Consider the following 14,656-nt stretch of genomic DNA (forward strand, 5'->3'; position numbering starts at 1 on the left):
GTTAGAGAGATCCAGAGAAAAAGGGCAGACGTGAAGGGGACCCACGTTCAGTATTAAATGATCGATAGGCAGAATTCAGAAAAGATGCAGAGGACAGCAGTTAACGTAACAGAATATGTCCATGTATTCAGCATCAAGATTAGGCAGTGTCAACATTTTGCCATATTTCCAGTAGTTTTCATTCATTTGAATTTATTTATTTGATTTTTGGCTACGTTGGGTCTTTGTTGCTGCACCGGCTTTTCTCTAGTTGTGGTGAGTGGAGGCTGCTCTCTCGTTGTGCTGCATGAGCTTCTCCTTGTGGCGGCTCCTCTTGTTGAGGAGCATGGCTCTAGGGCACTAACTTCAGTAGCTGCATCACGTGGACTCAGTGGTTGCAGTTCCCAGACTCTAGATCACAGGCTCAATAGTTGTGGCCCATGGGCTCAGTTGCTCCATGGCATGTGGGATCTTTTCAATTCAGGAACTGGACCCGTGTCTCCTGCATTGCCAGGTGGATTGCTTAACACTAAGACGCCAGGGAAGCCCTCTTCATTCTTTTTTTTTTAAAGGGATAGTACATTACAGGGGCTTCCCTGGTGGCTCCGCCTGCCAATGCAGGAGATAAGGGTTTGATCTGTGGGTCAGGAAGATCCCCTGGAGAAGTAAAGGGCACAACCCACTCCAGTATCTTTGCCTAGAAAATCTCATGGGCAGAGGAGCCTGGCAGGCTAAAGCCCACGGGGTGGAAAAAAAGAGTTGGACATGACTGAGCAACTAGAAAACAACAACAACAACATACATTACAGACACAGCTACTTAGAGCCTTTCTCCCATCTATGTTTCTTAGGTTACTTTTTTTTATTTACACTTTTTGTATAAACCACATGGCATGGGAGATCTTAGTTCTGAATAGGGATGGAACCAGTACCCCCTGTATTGAAAGCTCTGAGTCTTAACCACTGGTCAACCAAGGAAGTCCCCCCCATCTATGTTTCAACTTTTACTACATGGGCATATGTGGGTTAGGTATCTATAAAAATATATATACTGCTGCTTATGTGTTCTACATTTTTAAATACTGGGTATTATTTGGCTTATATTCTTTTGCCATTTGGTTTTATCTTATTCAACATCATTCTTTTGAAACTTATCCCTGTTAATATATGAGAGTGCATTCATTTTATCCTTGGTAGTTGAGGGCTACTGAGCCCTCACACTACAACTACCGAGCCCTCATGCCACAGCTACTGAGTCCTCACGCCACAACTACTGAGCCCTCATGCCATGACTACTGAGTCCTCATGCCACACTGCTGGGCCGTAGTCGTGGCATGAGGGCTCAGTAGTTGTGGCGTGAGGGCTCAGTTGCTCTGTGGCATGAGGGACATTAGTTTCCCAACCAGGGATCAGACTTGCATCCCCTGAATTGCAAAGTGGATTCTTAGCCACTGGGCCACCAGGGGAGTTCCTATAGTGTCTTTTGTTAAATGTTTTCGAATTATTATTGAAGTTGGGTGATTGATACATGGGGAATCATTATACTGTTATCTCTACTTTTATGTAATTTTGAATATTACCCTAACAAAACAGTTCTTAAAAATCCATAAAGCAATTCTGTATCATCCCAAATTCCTAAAGATCAGTTCCTATATTTTATCATTTTACTTTCCACATTCAGGTCTCTAATGCCACTGGAATTTATTTTTGTAGTGGCTGTGGGACAGGATCAAATATTATATTTCCCTCAGAGATGGCCAACTGTGTCCAGTTCTGTTTCTGATCCTGTTTATCCCTTCTCCTCTGACCAGAAATTTCCCCTCTGCCCCATATATCCTTAAGTCTGCTTCTAAGCCCTCTATTCTGTTCCTTAGTCACTGTGTATACTCTCATCTTGCCACAGTTTTTTAAAGTTAATTAATTTATTTGGCTGTGCCTACAAATACAACCAAGCAGAGTCTTAGTTGTGACATGAAGCATTTTTTACTTCAGTTGCAGCATGTGAGATCTAGCTCCCTGCGGGCTCCCTGCATTGGGAGAGTGGTGGCTTAGCCACTGGGCCACCAGGGAAGTTCCCTCTGCCACAGTTTTAACCCCCATATTACCAGATTGGCCACAGTAGTATCTGTCAGGCCAGATTGGTATCCCTTCTTCTTTTTCTTCTTCAGATTGACTTGGCTTTTCTTAGCCTCTTTCCTTCCATACAAATTTTACGATTAGCTTACGCAATTCCAGAAAGGAAAAACAAAAAACAAAAAAAACCCCAACAGTCCTGCGTTAATTGGAATCCTGTTGAATTCCAGATTCATTTTTGGGAGAAGCAACATCTTTCTAACACGATATCTTCCTGACCATCACCTTGTCATATCCGTCCATGTACAAGGGCTTCTATTTTGATCCTTATGTAAAAATCTGTGTTTGGGGATTTCTCTGGTAGCCCAGTGGTTAAGGCTCCAAGCTCCCAAGGCAGGGGACCTGTGTTCGATCCCTGGTCCAGAAACTAGATCTCACATCCTGCAGTGAAGATCAAAGATCCTATCTGCCGCAACTAAGACTCCGCACAGTCACATAAGTAAATAAATAAATATATTTTTAAACGTGGTTGTTTTCTCCATGAGGGTCTTGTTCCATCTTTGTTAGATTGGTTCCCAGGGCCTGTGGGGTTTATGGCTGGCTTTCCCCCACCCCCCAGCCCCACATCACTATGCCAGGTGCCTCCTTCCTTACCCTTTTGGTCCACGCCCTCCCCGCCCAGGTCCAGGGAGCAGCTGTCTACTCCAACAGCTGACTGTGAGACATTGCCGAGTGCACAGGGCTCCCACCTCCCACCTCTGGGCCTGTCAGCTGAGTCTGGGGAGAGGCACAGCTGTTTCGGCAGGGACAATGAGTTGCATTCTATACAGGCTCCTCTCTAAGCCTCCCTCCCCCAGTCTGGAGCAACTGTTCTTGTGGGTAGGGAAGGGCCCCACCTGTCAGTTCTAGCTACTCTTTCGGGCAACATCCAACACCCTGATCCCTTTTCTTCATGTCTTCCACCCACCCTACCCCACCCCTTCCCACCCCACATGCAGAATCTAGCTCCCTGAATAGGGATCAAAACTGTGCTCCCTACACTGGCAGCAAAGACTCTTAACCTCCAGGGAAAGTCCCTTCTGAATGTCCTATGAGCCTGTCTCTCGTGTGTGTCTTATGGGCTGATTGCCTGTTTATGGCTCTGTCATTGCCTGAAACTGGTGGGCAGAGGGAAGGTGGTCTTGGAAACAGATCATCCGTCTCTCACCTTGGAGGACTGGCTGTTCCCACAGCGTTCTCTCAGTTGTCACCACGTTCAGGTCTCACATCCTCACAGTGGCCCCAGTTAGGTAGATTAGCGATTACTGTCGCAGGCAGAGAGGCGCTGTGACGAGTGATGAGGCTGGGACTCTACCCCTTCCCAGTGACACGTCCTACACTCGGCTGGCCTCCACACCTGCTCCTGGCACCCGCTCCCCTCGGCACTCGCTGCCCTCGGTGAGGCCTCTCTGGCCTCTTTTCAGCATCCTTGCTTGGGGGTTGACATCGCTGTCAATGGCCCACCGGCTACAGCCCAGGGCTGACTCCCCCCAGGGATGATGACCCTGGAACATGGCAGAACCAGAATCCAGGCCTCCATGGCTTCTTCAAGTGATAACTGAGCCCCAGCACCCCCTGTCAGTGGCTATTCATGGGTGTCAGGGTGCCTCGTACCAGGCCTTCAAGGAGCAACCTGTCGGGCAGGCCGTAGACACAGGATGTCCTGGGAGGGACAATGCAAAATGATGGAAGAAAGGACGTTCTTTTTTTTTTTTAATTGCAGTATAGTTGATTTACAGTGTGTGTTGATTTCTGCTGTACAGCAAAGTGATTCAGTTATACATATATATATTCTTTTTCCTATTATTTTCCATTAATGTTTATCACAGGATGTTGAATATAGCTCCCTGTGCTATACAGTAGGGCCCTGTTGTTTATTCATCTTATATATAACAGTTTGTATCTACAAATCCCCAACTCCCAATCAGGCAGGAAAATGTTATTTATTGAACACCTTCTAAAAGCCAAGCTCTGGATATCTCCCATCTCTTGATCCTGCCTGAGGCAGATTACATGATGATTACCACTGTAGGGAGGAGGACCGCCAAGCAGCACAGCGGCAAGAAGTCGCTCACACCCCCGGTTGGCCTCGCGCAGTATGTTTGGTCATCCAGAGCAGCACTGAGAAGGCCCCAGAGCCGGAGGGTGAATCCAGATTGGAGTGACCATCGGAAGCACTCTTCACGGGTCTGTCTGGGTCCTCGCAGAATGACTGGCAGGGTGGTACAAGGCTCTGAAGCCCTAGATGGAGACAGCAGACAGGGGTGGGAGGAGCAGAAGGCCCAGTGCTTCTAGGTCTCATGAGAACCCGTTAGCTCTATTCCCAGCTCTCACCACTGAAATGGTTTGCCCATGTCCTTGTTGGTCATGCTGTTGATTCTTGATGTGTGTGTCCTGTGTCCTCAGCACCGCATACATGCTTGCTGTTGACATGAACGGCTCAATTAAATGATGTCTATGTGGGCTTCCCTGGTGGCTCAGTGGTAAAGAATCTGCCTGCCAATATAGGCGATGTGAGTTCGATCCCTGGTCCAGGAAGATCCCACATGCCTTGGAGCAACTAAGCCCGTGCACTACAACTATGGAGCCTGTGCTCTGCAGCCTGTGCTCTAGAACCCGGGAACCTCAACTGCTGAAGCCCGTGCACCCTAAAGACTGTGCTCAGCAACAAGAGAAGCTACTGAAATGAGAAGACCGCACACTGGGACGAGAAAGTAGCCCCCGCTCATCATAACGGAGAAAAGCCCATGCAGCAACTAAAACCCGGCACAGCCAGTAGATAAATACATAAATAAAGAAAATTATATAAAAAAATGATGTCTATGTATGAGGGGAGGGGTCTCCAGGACATTTCTGAGAAGCCTGTAGATCGGGGAAAACCACTGAAAGAACCTCAGGGGTCATTTATGACTCAGCCTACAGGCCTTAACTTCACAAGTTGGCACCCAAATACATCATTTTTTTAAATTGACTTTGAGAAACAGGAATTTGGGCCAGTTTCCTTCCCTGCCAGCAGAGGACTGGGGGCAGAGGTCAGAGCCACGCATGCAGGATCCATTACACAAAGCTAAATCAGTAATTAGAAGGAACTGTTTCCTGGCAGCTCTGTTGCCAGAAGGGATGGTTATCTTTCCAGGAAAGGCTGAGGAAATCCTTTTCTGCCTTGGGGAAGGCCACTTGGTGGGATTAATCCCAAGTGAAAGTGGGAAGGAGGTGAAGTGAGTTAATCCCAAGAGGGGGTGAGGGGTAGAGAATGAACTAAAGCCAGATCCAGGCGCTGGACACAGCTGCGGCCCTTCCTCCCCCTCCCTTCCCAATCCCCTCTGGGGTTTCCCATTGTTACTGGAGACAACATCCTGTTTCTTTACCTGTCTCACTGTCCCAGGCCGCTGGAGCCCCTCACTGTCTGCTGGGGACAGGGAAGGGATGGAGGTCCAGCCCCAGGCCCAGGATCCAAGGATCTCACTGTTGGATGTTTGGTGACTGTTTTATGTGGGAGAATTAGAGTCTAAACTGTTACTAGTTCCTTAGCCCAACAGCTCTTCTTTGTTCCTACATCTTCACATTTCCCAATCACGAACTCTTGAGTCAACATTTTACTTAAAAAGACAAGGACACGGGGGCTTGTCCACGGTTTCAGAGGATCTCACATCTGTGTACACTGAGTTGGGAGGGATGGATCGTGACTTACCCAAGGTCACAGCAATTGTAGATCTGGGTCAGTGCGTGGTGGGACCTCTAAGGTTCCCTGGAGATTACATACTTTGGCAGATCCCAGAGGGAACCTACTTCCCCTCCCCTGGGCTCACCAAGGTCAGTTCCTCCCCTGAGTGGCTCTTTCCAGCTGACTGTGGCCCGCAGGGGTTCTGCACACATCCTAGAAGTGTGTTCAGATTCACAGAGCTCTGGGGCTCAATAGCACAGGCTCTGCAGCAAGCAGGCCTGGATTTGGAGCCCTTTACAGAATATATACTTATTTATTCTTACAAGAAATATTTATTGCTGAGCACTGGGAACAGAGCAGCAGACAAAACAGACATAAGTCCCTACTCTCATGGAGTTTACATTCTAGTTTACATTCTAGGACATAGACAGCAAGATAAGAAAGGAGGACATACAGTTTGTCAGAAGGATTTGCTGAGGAGGTCAATAAAGCAAAAGAGAGGATGGCGAGAAGGCAGGATGGAGTGGAGTGAATGTCCTGTTAAACAGAGTGGATGCATAACCTTTGAACCAAGATTTAAAGGAGGTGAGCAATGGAACCATATGGATGCCTGAAGATAGTGCCTTGTAGGCAGGAGCAATGGTAGGTGCAAAGGCCCTGAGGCAAAAACATGTCTGGCACAGTTAGGGAGCAGCAGGAAGCCAGTATGGCTGCCACAGAGAGAGAGGCAAGGACTAGAACTTGGAAGCCAGGGCCTGGGAGGTCACAGTTAAAGCCTTTGGCTTTAATTCTTAATGAAAAGGGAGTCATTGGACAGTTTCAGCAGAAAAAGGACAGGATCTAACTCATGTTTTAGAAAGATCACCCTGGTCACTGTATGGAAAAGAGAAACAAGAACACCAGTTAGAAGGCTATTATAATAATTCAAGTGAAAGATGACAAACAGAGCCCTCAGGATTTACTACTGTGGGTAGTGAACTGTGATAAGAAGACAGAAGTCAAGGATAACTTTCAGGATTTTGGTCAGAGTAAACAGAAAGAGGTAGTTGCCTCTTACAGATATGGGAAAGGCTGGAGGAGAGGCAGGTTTTGGTGGGGTGACCAGGCCATTTATCCACTGTGTGATCTGGGGTAACCTCTCTAAATGTCAGTTTCCTTATCTGTACAAAGGTCATAATAGTCATTTCCCTGAAGAGCAATGGTGAAAATTGAGTGAGATCATGAACTCCTTGCCTGCTCCTTGGAAGAAAAGCAATGACAAGCCTAGACAGCATATTAAAAAGCAGAGATATTACTTTGCCTACAAGGGCCCGTGTAGTCAAAGCTATGGTTTTTCCAGCCATCGGAAATGAGAGCAGGATATGAGATGAACGGATATGATCAGATCAGTCATTCAGTCGTGTCTGACTCTTTGCGACCCCATGAATCGCAGCACGCCAGGCCTCCCTGTCCATCACCAACTCCCGGAGTTCACCCAGACTCACGTCCATCGAGTCAGTGATGCCATCCAGCCATCTCATCCTCTGTCGTCCCCTTCTCCTCCTGCCCCTAATCCCTCCCAGCATCAGAGTCTTCTCCAATGAGTCAACTCTTCGCATGAGGTGGCCAAAGGACTGGAGTTTCAGCTTTAGCATCATTCCTTCCAAAGAAATCCCAGGGCTGATCTCCTTCAGAATGGACTGGTTGGATCTCCTTGCAGTCCAAGGGACTCTCAAGAGTCTTCTCCAACACCACAGTTCAAAAGCATCAATTCTTCGGTGCTCAACCTTCTTCACAGTCCCACTCTCACATCCATACATGACCACAGGAAAAACCATAGCCTTGACTAGACGAACCTTTGTTGGCAAAGTAATGTCTCTGCTTTTGAATATGCTATCTAGGTTGGTCATAACTTTCCTTCCAAGGAGTAAGCATCTTTTAATTTCATGGCTGCAGTCACCATCTGTAGTGATTTTGGAGCCCAGAAAAATAAAGTCTGACACTGTTTCCACTGTTTCCCCATCTATTTCCCATAAAGTGATGGGACCGGATGCCATGATCTTCGTTTTCTGAATGTTGAGCTTTAAGCCAACTTTTTCACTCTCCACTTTCCCTTTCATCAAGAGGCTTTTGAGTTCCTCTTCACTTTCTGCCATAAGGGTGGTGTCATCTGCATATCTGAGGTTATTGATATTTCTCCCGGCAATCTTGATTCCAACTTGTGTTTCTTCCAGTCCAGCGTTTCTCATGATGTACTCTGCATATAAGTTAAATAAACAGGGTGACAATATACAGCCTTAACGTACTCCTTTTCCTATTTGGAACCAGTCTGTTATTCCATGTCCAGTTCTAACTGTTGCTTCCTGACCTGTATATAGGTTTCTCAAGAGGCAGATCAGGTGGTCTGGTATTCCCATCTCTTTCAGAATTTTCCACAGTTCATTGTGATCCACACAGTCAAAGGCTTTGGTACAGTCAATAAAGCAGAAATAGATGCTTTTCTGGAACTCTCTTGCTTTTTCCATGATCCAGCGGATGTTGGCAATTTGATCTCTGGTTCCTCTGCCTTTTCTAAAACCAGCTTAAACATCAGGAAATTCACGGTTCACATATTGCTGAAGCCTGGCGTAGAGAATTTTGAGCATTACTTTACTAGCGTGTGAGATGAGTGCAATTGTGTGGTAGTTTGAGCATTCTTTGACACTGCCTTTCTTTGGGATTGGAATGAAAACTGACCTTTTCCAGTCCTGTGGCCACTGCTGAGTTTTCCAAATTTGCTGGCATATTGAGTGCAGCACTTTCACAGCATCATCTTTCAGGATTTGGAATAGCTCAACTGGAATTCCATCACCTCCACTAGCTTTGTCCGTAGTGATGCTTTCTAAGGCCCACTTGACTTCACATTCCAGGATGTCTGGCTCTAGGTCAGTGATCACACCATCGTGATTATCTGGGTTGTGAAGATCTTTTTTGTACAGTTCTTCTGTGTATTCTTGCCATCTCTTCTTAATATCTTCTGCTTCTGTTAGGTCCATACCATTTCTGTCCTTTATCGAGCCCGTCTTTGCATGAAATGTTCCTTTGGTATCTCTGATTTTCTTGAAGAGATCCCTAGTCTTTCCCATTCTATTGTTTTCCTCTATTTCTTTGCATTGATCACTGAAGAAGACTTTCTTATCTCTTCTTGCTATTCTTTGGAACTCTGCATTCAGATGTTTATATCTTTCCTTTTCTCCTTTGCTTTTCACTTCTCTTCTTTTCACAGCTATTTGTAAGGCCTCCCCAGACAGCCATTTTGCTTTTTTGCATTTCTTTTCCATGGGGATGGTCTTGATCCCTGTCTCCTGTACAATGTCTCGAACCTCATTCCATAGTTCATCAGGCACTCTATCTATCAGATCTAGGTCCTTAAATCTATTTCTCACTTCCACTGTATAATCATAAGGGATTTGATTTAGGTCATACCTGAATGGTCTAGTGGTTTTCCCTACTTTCTTCAATTTAAGTCTGAATTTGGCAATAAGGAGTTCATGGTCTGAGCCACAGTCAGCTCCTGGTCTTGTTTTTGCTGATTGTATAGAGCTTCTCCATCTTTGGCTGCAAAGAATATAATCAATCTGATTTCAGTGTTGACCATCCGGTGATGTCCATGTATAGAGTCTTCTCTTGTGTTGTTGGAAGAGGGTGTTTGTTATGACCAGTGCATTGTCTTGGCAAAACATATGAGAGCGGGACAATAAAAAAGGCTGAGCACCGAAGAATTGATGCCTTTGAACTGTGGTGCTGGAGAAATCTCTTGAGAGTCCCTTGGACAGTAAGATCAAACCAATCAATCCTATAGGAAATCAATCCTGAATATTCATTGGAAGGACTGATGCTGAAGCTCTAATACCTTGGCCACGTAATGTGAAAAGCCAACTCAGTGGAAAAGACCCTGATAATGGGAAAAAGTTGAGGGTGGAGGAGAAAGGGGCAACAGAAGATGAGATGGTTGGATGGCATCACCAACTCAATGGACATGAGTTTGAGCAAACTCCAGGAGATGGTGAAGGACAGGGAAGCCTGGTGTGCTGCAGTCCATAGGGTCACAAAGAGTCAGATACAACTGAGTGACTGAAAAACAACAAAATGAACTCACAGGCATGACACACACACGTACTCAATACATGTCCCAACCGTAGTCCAGGGAAAACACTGACCAGCACAACTCCTCTGGAACGGACAGGAAGGGACAGGAAGGAAAGGAAGACCACATTTATACATCTGTACTCTAGCTGCCCCCCACTCCCTGCTTCCTCTGGGTAGAAGGAGGATAGACCTTATTGGCAAAACTGAAAGTTTTCTTTCTTCAAGGTTGTTGATGGTGGAGACGTGGAGATCATGGTGATGCTAAAGGTGGGTGGTGACAGGTTGATAAATGATCATATTCCCATGTCCTTATTCTACAAAATACTTTCATGGCCATTATCGCATCTGAGTCCATCAAGGCAGAAATTATACCAATTTTAGGAAATAGAAGAATGAGGTATTTATCTTATGTACTATTTAAAAATTTTTTTTATTTTATATTGGAGTATAGTTGATTAAGAATATTGTCTAGTTTTGGTTGTACAGCAAAGTGTATACCTAAATATATATATACATATACATATACAAAAAAATTCTTTTTCAAATTTTTTCCCATTTAGGTTATTATGGAGCATTGAGCAGAGTTTCCTGTGCTATACAGCGGGTGGTTGTTGGCTATCTATTTCAAATATAGCAATGTGCACGTCAGTATGAGGTATTTAAAAACAGAATAAAACAAATCTGGACCGTCTCTACCTGGCTATCTCATGGAACTCCATTTAATCTTCCAGAGAAAAATGTGGAGAGGGTCCTGACATGAGTATGCCTCTTCCCATCCCTGAGTGGGAGTTCCACCCAGCTGTGTCCAGCTATGATATGGACTCTGACCCTACTTCTCCACTCCCCAGGAGACAGCCCACAATGCCTGCCCCCGTCCTATTCTCTGTCTGGGCCGCTCTGAGCATGCCCGGTGTGTGGGTTGCAGCCTTACTACTTCTGAGGTTTGGGTCGGTGGGTCTCATACATTGTCCCATTCCAGTTATTCCTCCCAATTATTGAGGTAACAGATAAGGAGCCTGGAACCTAGAAGAATCACTGTGCCTCAGATCACACCATTAGAAAGTGCAGTCTGGGTTTAGACTCTGAGGTCTGCATCCGGTAGGAGAAATTACTGCATCTCTTCTTCCAGCCCAGCTGCCCCCTCCCTTCACTTATCAGATACCAGAACACAGCTGTCTCTCCCTAAGCTGTTCTGGGTGGGGCTGAGCTGGGTGGGGCAGCCCTGTGTAGTGTTCAGTGAAGATGTGGCCCCTATAGGCAAATTCAGCCAGACGTTGATGCAGAGCAGCAGTTCTGACTGGTGAGAGCTGCTGCCCATGGGTGGGGGTGGGGAACTGGGAGGGTAGGAAGTGTCAGGTCTGGTTGGATCAAGGTCCCTGAAAAGAGAACTTAGAATCGTCTAGGAAAGAATTCCTGCTGGATTGAGGGAGAGGGGTTAGGGAATGCCAGGTGACTGAGGGTGTGCAGGAGAGGGTGACTGACGGAAGGGAGGATTCCAGGGACAGTAGGAGCCCCAGAGGCTGGGAATGGCAAGCTGGAGGTCCCAGCGCGGGCTTCACTCTTGCCTTGACTCCATCTCCATCCGTGCTGTGATGAGACTCCTCCGGCCCCAGCCATCCTTCCCAGAGAAAGGGCTTCCAGAAAGCTAAAACGACCCATGAACTGAGATCTGGGGGCTGGCGGGTGTAAACTGAAGCAGGAGTCTACTCCTGCCCACCTCCTTGTGTCTTTGCCAGGTGAGAAGGGAGCAGAAAGGAGAGCCTGGAGTCTGGATCGCCTTGCAAGTTGCCAGCCATGCCCGCTCCTCTGCTTCCGCTGCTTCTCCGCACGCTGTTGGCCCGCCTGCTGCTGCCCGCTGCCCGCCTGGCCCGCCAGCACCTCCTGCCCCTGCTGCGCCGGCTGGCCCGCCGCCTGGGCTCCCAGGATTTGCGAGAGGCTTTGCTGGGCTGTCTGTTGTTCGTCCTCAGTCAGAGACGCCCACCGGACGCCGGGGAGGCTTCCAGAGTGGCCCGCCTGGAGAGGAGGGAGAGGCTAGCCTCCCAAAAATGAGCCCATGAATCCTGGTAGCAGCTGTGCCCCCTGAAATGCTTTATTTCGGAGTAAGACAGTCCTGGCTCCATCACTGACTGCAGCCTGCCCAGTGGGCAGAAGACGTGGTGGGGGACTGAGCATGAGAGGGGTCCAGCTAGGACATGCCCCCCACCTCCCAGCAGAAAGGATTGGAGGGATGCTCTGTTTCCAGAAAACAGATCACCGTCCCTCCCTCCCAGCATTCTTCCCAAGACCTGCTCTAATCACCTCTGGCCTCTGGTGGGAGGGGTACTGACACTCCTCCACTACTCACACCCCCAGGCAAATGGAGAGAGGAGGTCCTTGAGGGACAATGCTTAACCCTGGGACAATGGACAATTCGGCTAATCCAGACTGTCTCTGGTTTGAGATTTCCCAAATAATAAGAACTTGGTTCCCTACTAGGGAGTTAGTCCTGCCCCCAAAGCCCAGTATGCAATAGGGGCTCAATAAATATTTGTTGCCTTTAATTCTTAGGATGCCTTTGACTGTCCTGTCACACTCCTGCACTGCAGGACAGTCGAAACTGTCCAGAGACGGGTGGGGGAACACCTCAAGCCTTCCTTTTGCTACCTCTGTCATTGTCCCTCTCAGTCCCAATGCCCTGGAAGCTGTTTCTCTTTCTAACTTGAATGTCTCACACTGGGAGTCAGCAGTCTTGGGTCTTGCTGGGAGCTCAGGGTAAGGAGGTTAATGTCCTCCGGAGAGTGTGAACACTTCTTAGCTAGTGGTGTGGGAAGAGGGAGATTTGTTTTCGGAGGGACCCTGTGGGCAGCAACCCGCTCCCCCTCAGAAGCGGACTAGAGATGCATACCCCTGAGGGGTACTCTGCCCAGGATGGGATCTAGGGGGCACAGGGTAATCTGAGGAATTCACCTCTTCATTTCTCTTCTCCAGTGGGAGGCCCCTCGGGGATGTCAAACAAGAATTGTCAGAGGCATTTTGCAAACCTGCCTCCAGATACTTTGCTTACTATTCTCCTGCAACATTCCCCCCTCCTACCCGCCTCCACCCAGCCCTGGGCTTCCGGCTCAAGGCGGTAAAGTGAGGACCACAGGCGACAAGCCCCTTGCAGGACCCTCATCCTGTCTGCACACCCCATTAGAAGGCTGGCCTGGGGGGAAGACTCCAGATCAGAGCTGTGGGCCCCCAAGCCGGCCCCGCGGGGCTTTCCGCCAGGCCCCGCTTCCCTACACCCGGACACCATCTGCTTCCTCCAGGGGTCATCAAAAGCCAGTGCACGTGCTCGCACCCCCCACCCCCCGCCGCCCACTCAGAAAGGTGGCCTGGGGGAGGAGCGGGATGAAGGGGATTCGAACCCCTGGTCCCTTCCAAGGCCCCGGGCGCCTTATTTATTCAGCCCGCTCCAGGCTTCTCCTCCCGCTGGCCTCCCGGAGAGTTCCTCTCTTGGGAGTCTGCAACCGTGCGCGGGGCGGACGCCGGGGTAGTGCGTTGCAGCCCCTTCCCCGCCCGGTGGCACAGACGGGTCAGACCCGGAGTGGTCTGCAGTTTCCGGCCATGGCGACGACACCAGTCCCGCATGGAGGAGGCCAAACGGGAACCAGGGGCCAACTGGCCCGGGAACTTCCGTTCCCGATCCCTGACACCGGAGGCCCCCTGGGAAGTCCCAGCAGGTGCGCGGGACAGCAAAGGCGGGCAGCGGCGAGGGGGGCGGGGCAGCGGCGAGGGGCGGGGCCTGCTATTTCCCCGGCGGGCGGGGCGGGGCGGGGCGGAGAACGGAGTGGGCAGGGCTATCGTGGTGCGGGGGTGGGGGGTTGGAAATCAACGGAGTTTGCATCTGCGGTTTCTGGCGGAGGTCATTTCCCCGGACTTTTCAGGTCGTGGTGAGATAACTGCCCTCCCCTAATCACTTGCAGATGTGTCCAGGGTCAGAGAATTCGGAGCAAAGGATGAGGCAGATGTTTGAGATATGAAGCTGGAAAACCAAGTTCAGTCTTCTTGAACCCTGACTCCCTTACACACCCAGTAAGGAAGGTGAGGGACTTGAGGTATCTTACTGAAAGGGCTTGATTCTGTCTTCATCTTAGCTGATATTTTGTTCGTCATGGATTTTTGTTTCTTGCATTCACTTTGATTTTTTAAAAAAAAAATATTGTATTAAAACATTATCCGGATTCTGGAATATTTGGGCTCCCCCTTAAATATTGCATCTCCGACAAGTTGCCTCTTTGGCCTCTCTCTGGCCCCAGCCCTGCCACAAGGCCATGGAGATAGACTCACAAACACAACTGAGAACATACAGTCATGAGACACATTGGCGACAAAGTGCAGAGCCAAGCAAACACACAGCAAACACAGATGGAGGCAGGGCTAGGAAGAGATAGGACTGTGTGTGTGAGGTGATGAGGCACCCTTGGGGCCTGGAAGGGGGAGGAGGGAGTCACAGGTCACAGCCTCACAGAGGTGCGGGATCGGGTGGGGGTGGGGGTGCAGCTGGATCAGCGCTTCACACCCTACTCCTGTACCCAGGACCTGAGGGACCCAAAAGATTGGGCAGTGAATGACAAGCACTGGCCTGGTGGGCACAGGCCACTGTGAATTGGGTTCCGAGGTTGTCCAGAAGAGGGCCCTGGCCCTCAGCAACCATCCCTGCATAGAGAGGTGGTGCTGGAGGGGTGTGGGTGCTGGCTGGGGGCCCAGGCAAGGAGAGTGCCAGACAGGCTTCTGTCCAGCAATAACAGCCCTGCCTGTTGACATCTACTAG

General features: G+C 48.8%; 1 protein-coding gene across 1 annotated transcript; it reads left to right on the forward strand.

Moving 5' to 3' along the window:
• Positions 1-11,196: 11,196 nt before the first annotated feature.
• MYMX (myomixer, myoblast fusion factor) lies at positions 11,197-13,006 on the forward strand. Its single transcript, XM_061398321.1, has one exon. The coding sequence runs from the start codon at positions 11,656-11,658 to the stop codon at positions 11,908-11,910; it is 255 nt and encodes an 84-aa protein (XP_061254305.1). The 5' UTR covers positions 11,197-11,655; the 3' UTR covers positions 11,911-13,006.
• The last annotated feature ends 1,650 nt before the right edge of the window (positions 13,007-14,656 follow it).

Source organism: Bos javanicus, chromosome 23 (genome assembly GCF_032452875.1).
Source record: "Bos javanicus breed banteng chromosome 23, ARS-OSU_banteng_1.0, whole genome shotgun sequence".
Taxonomy (NCBI): Eukaryota; Metazoa; Chordata; class Mammalia; order Artiodactyla; family Bovidae; genus Bos; species Bos javanicus.

Coding starts and splice junctions, on each gene's coding strand:
- MYMX (XM_061398321.1), top strand. CDS start 11,656: ATGCCCGCTCCTCTGCTTCCGCTGCTTCTCCGCACGCTGTTGGCCCGC.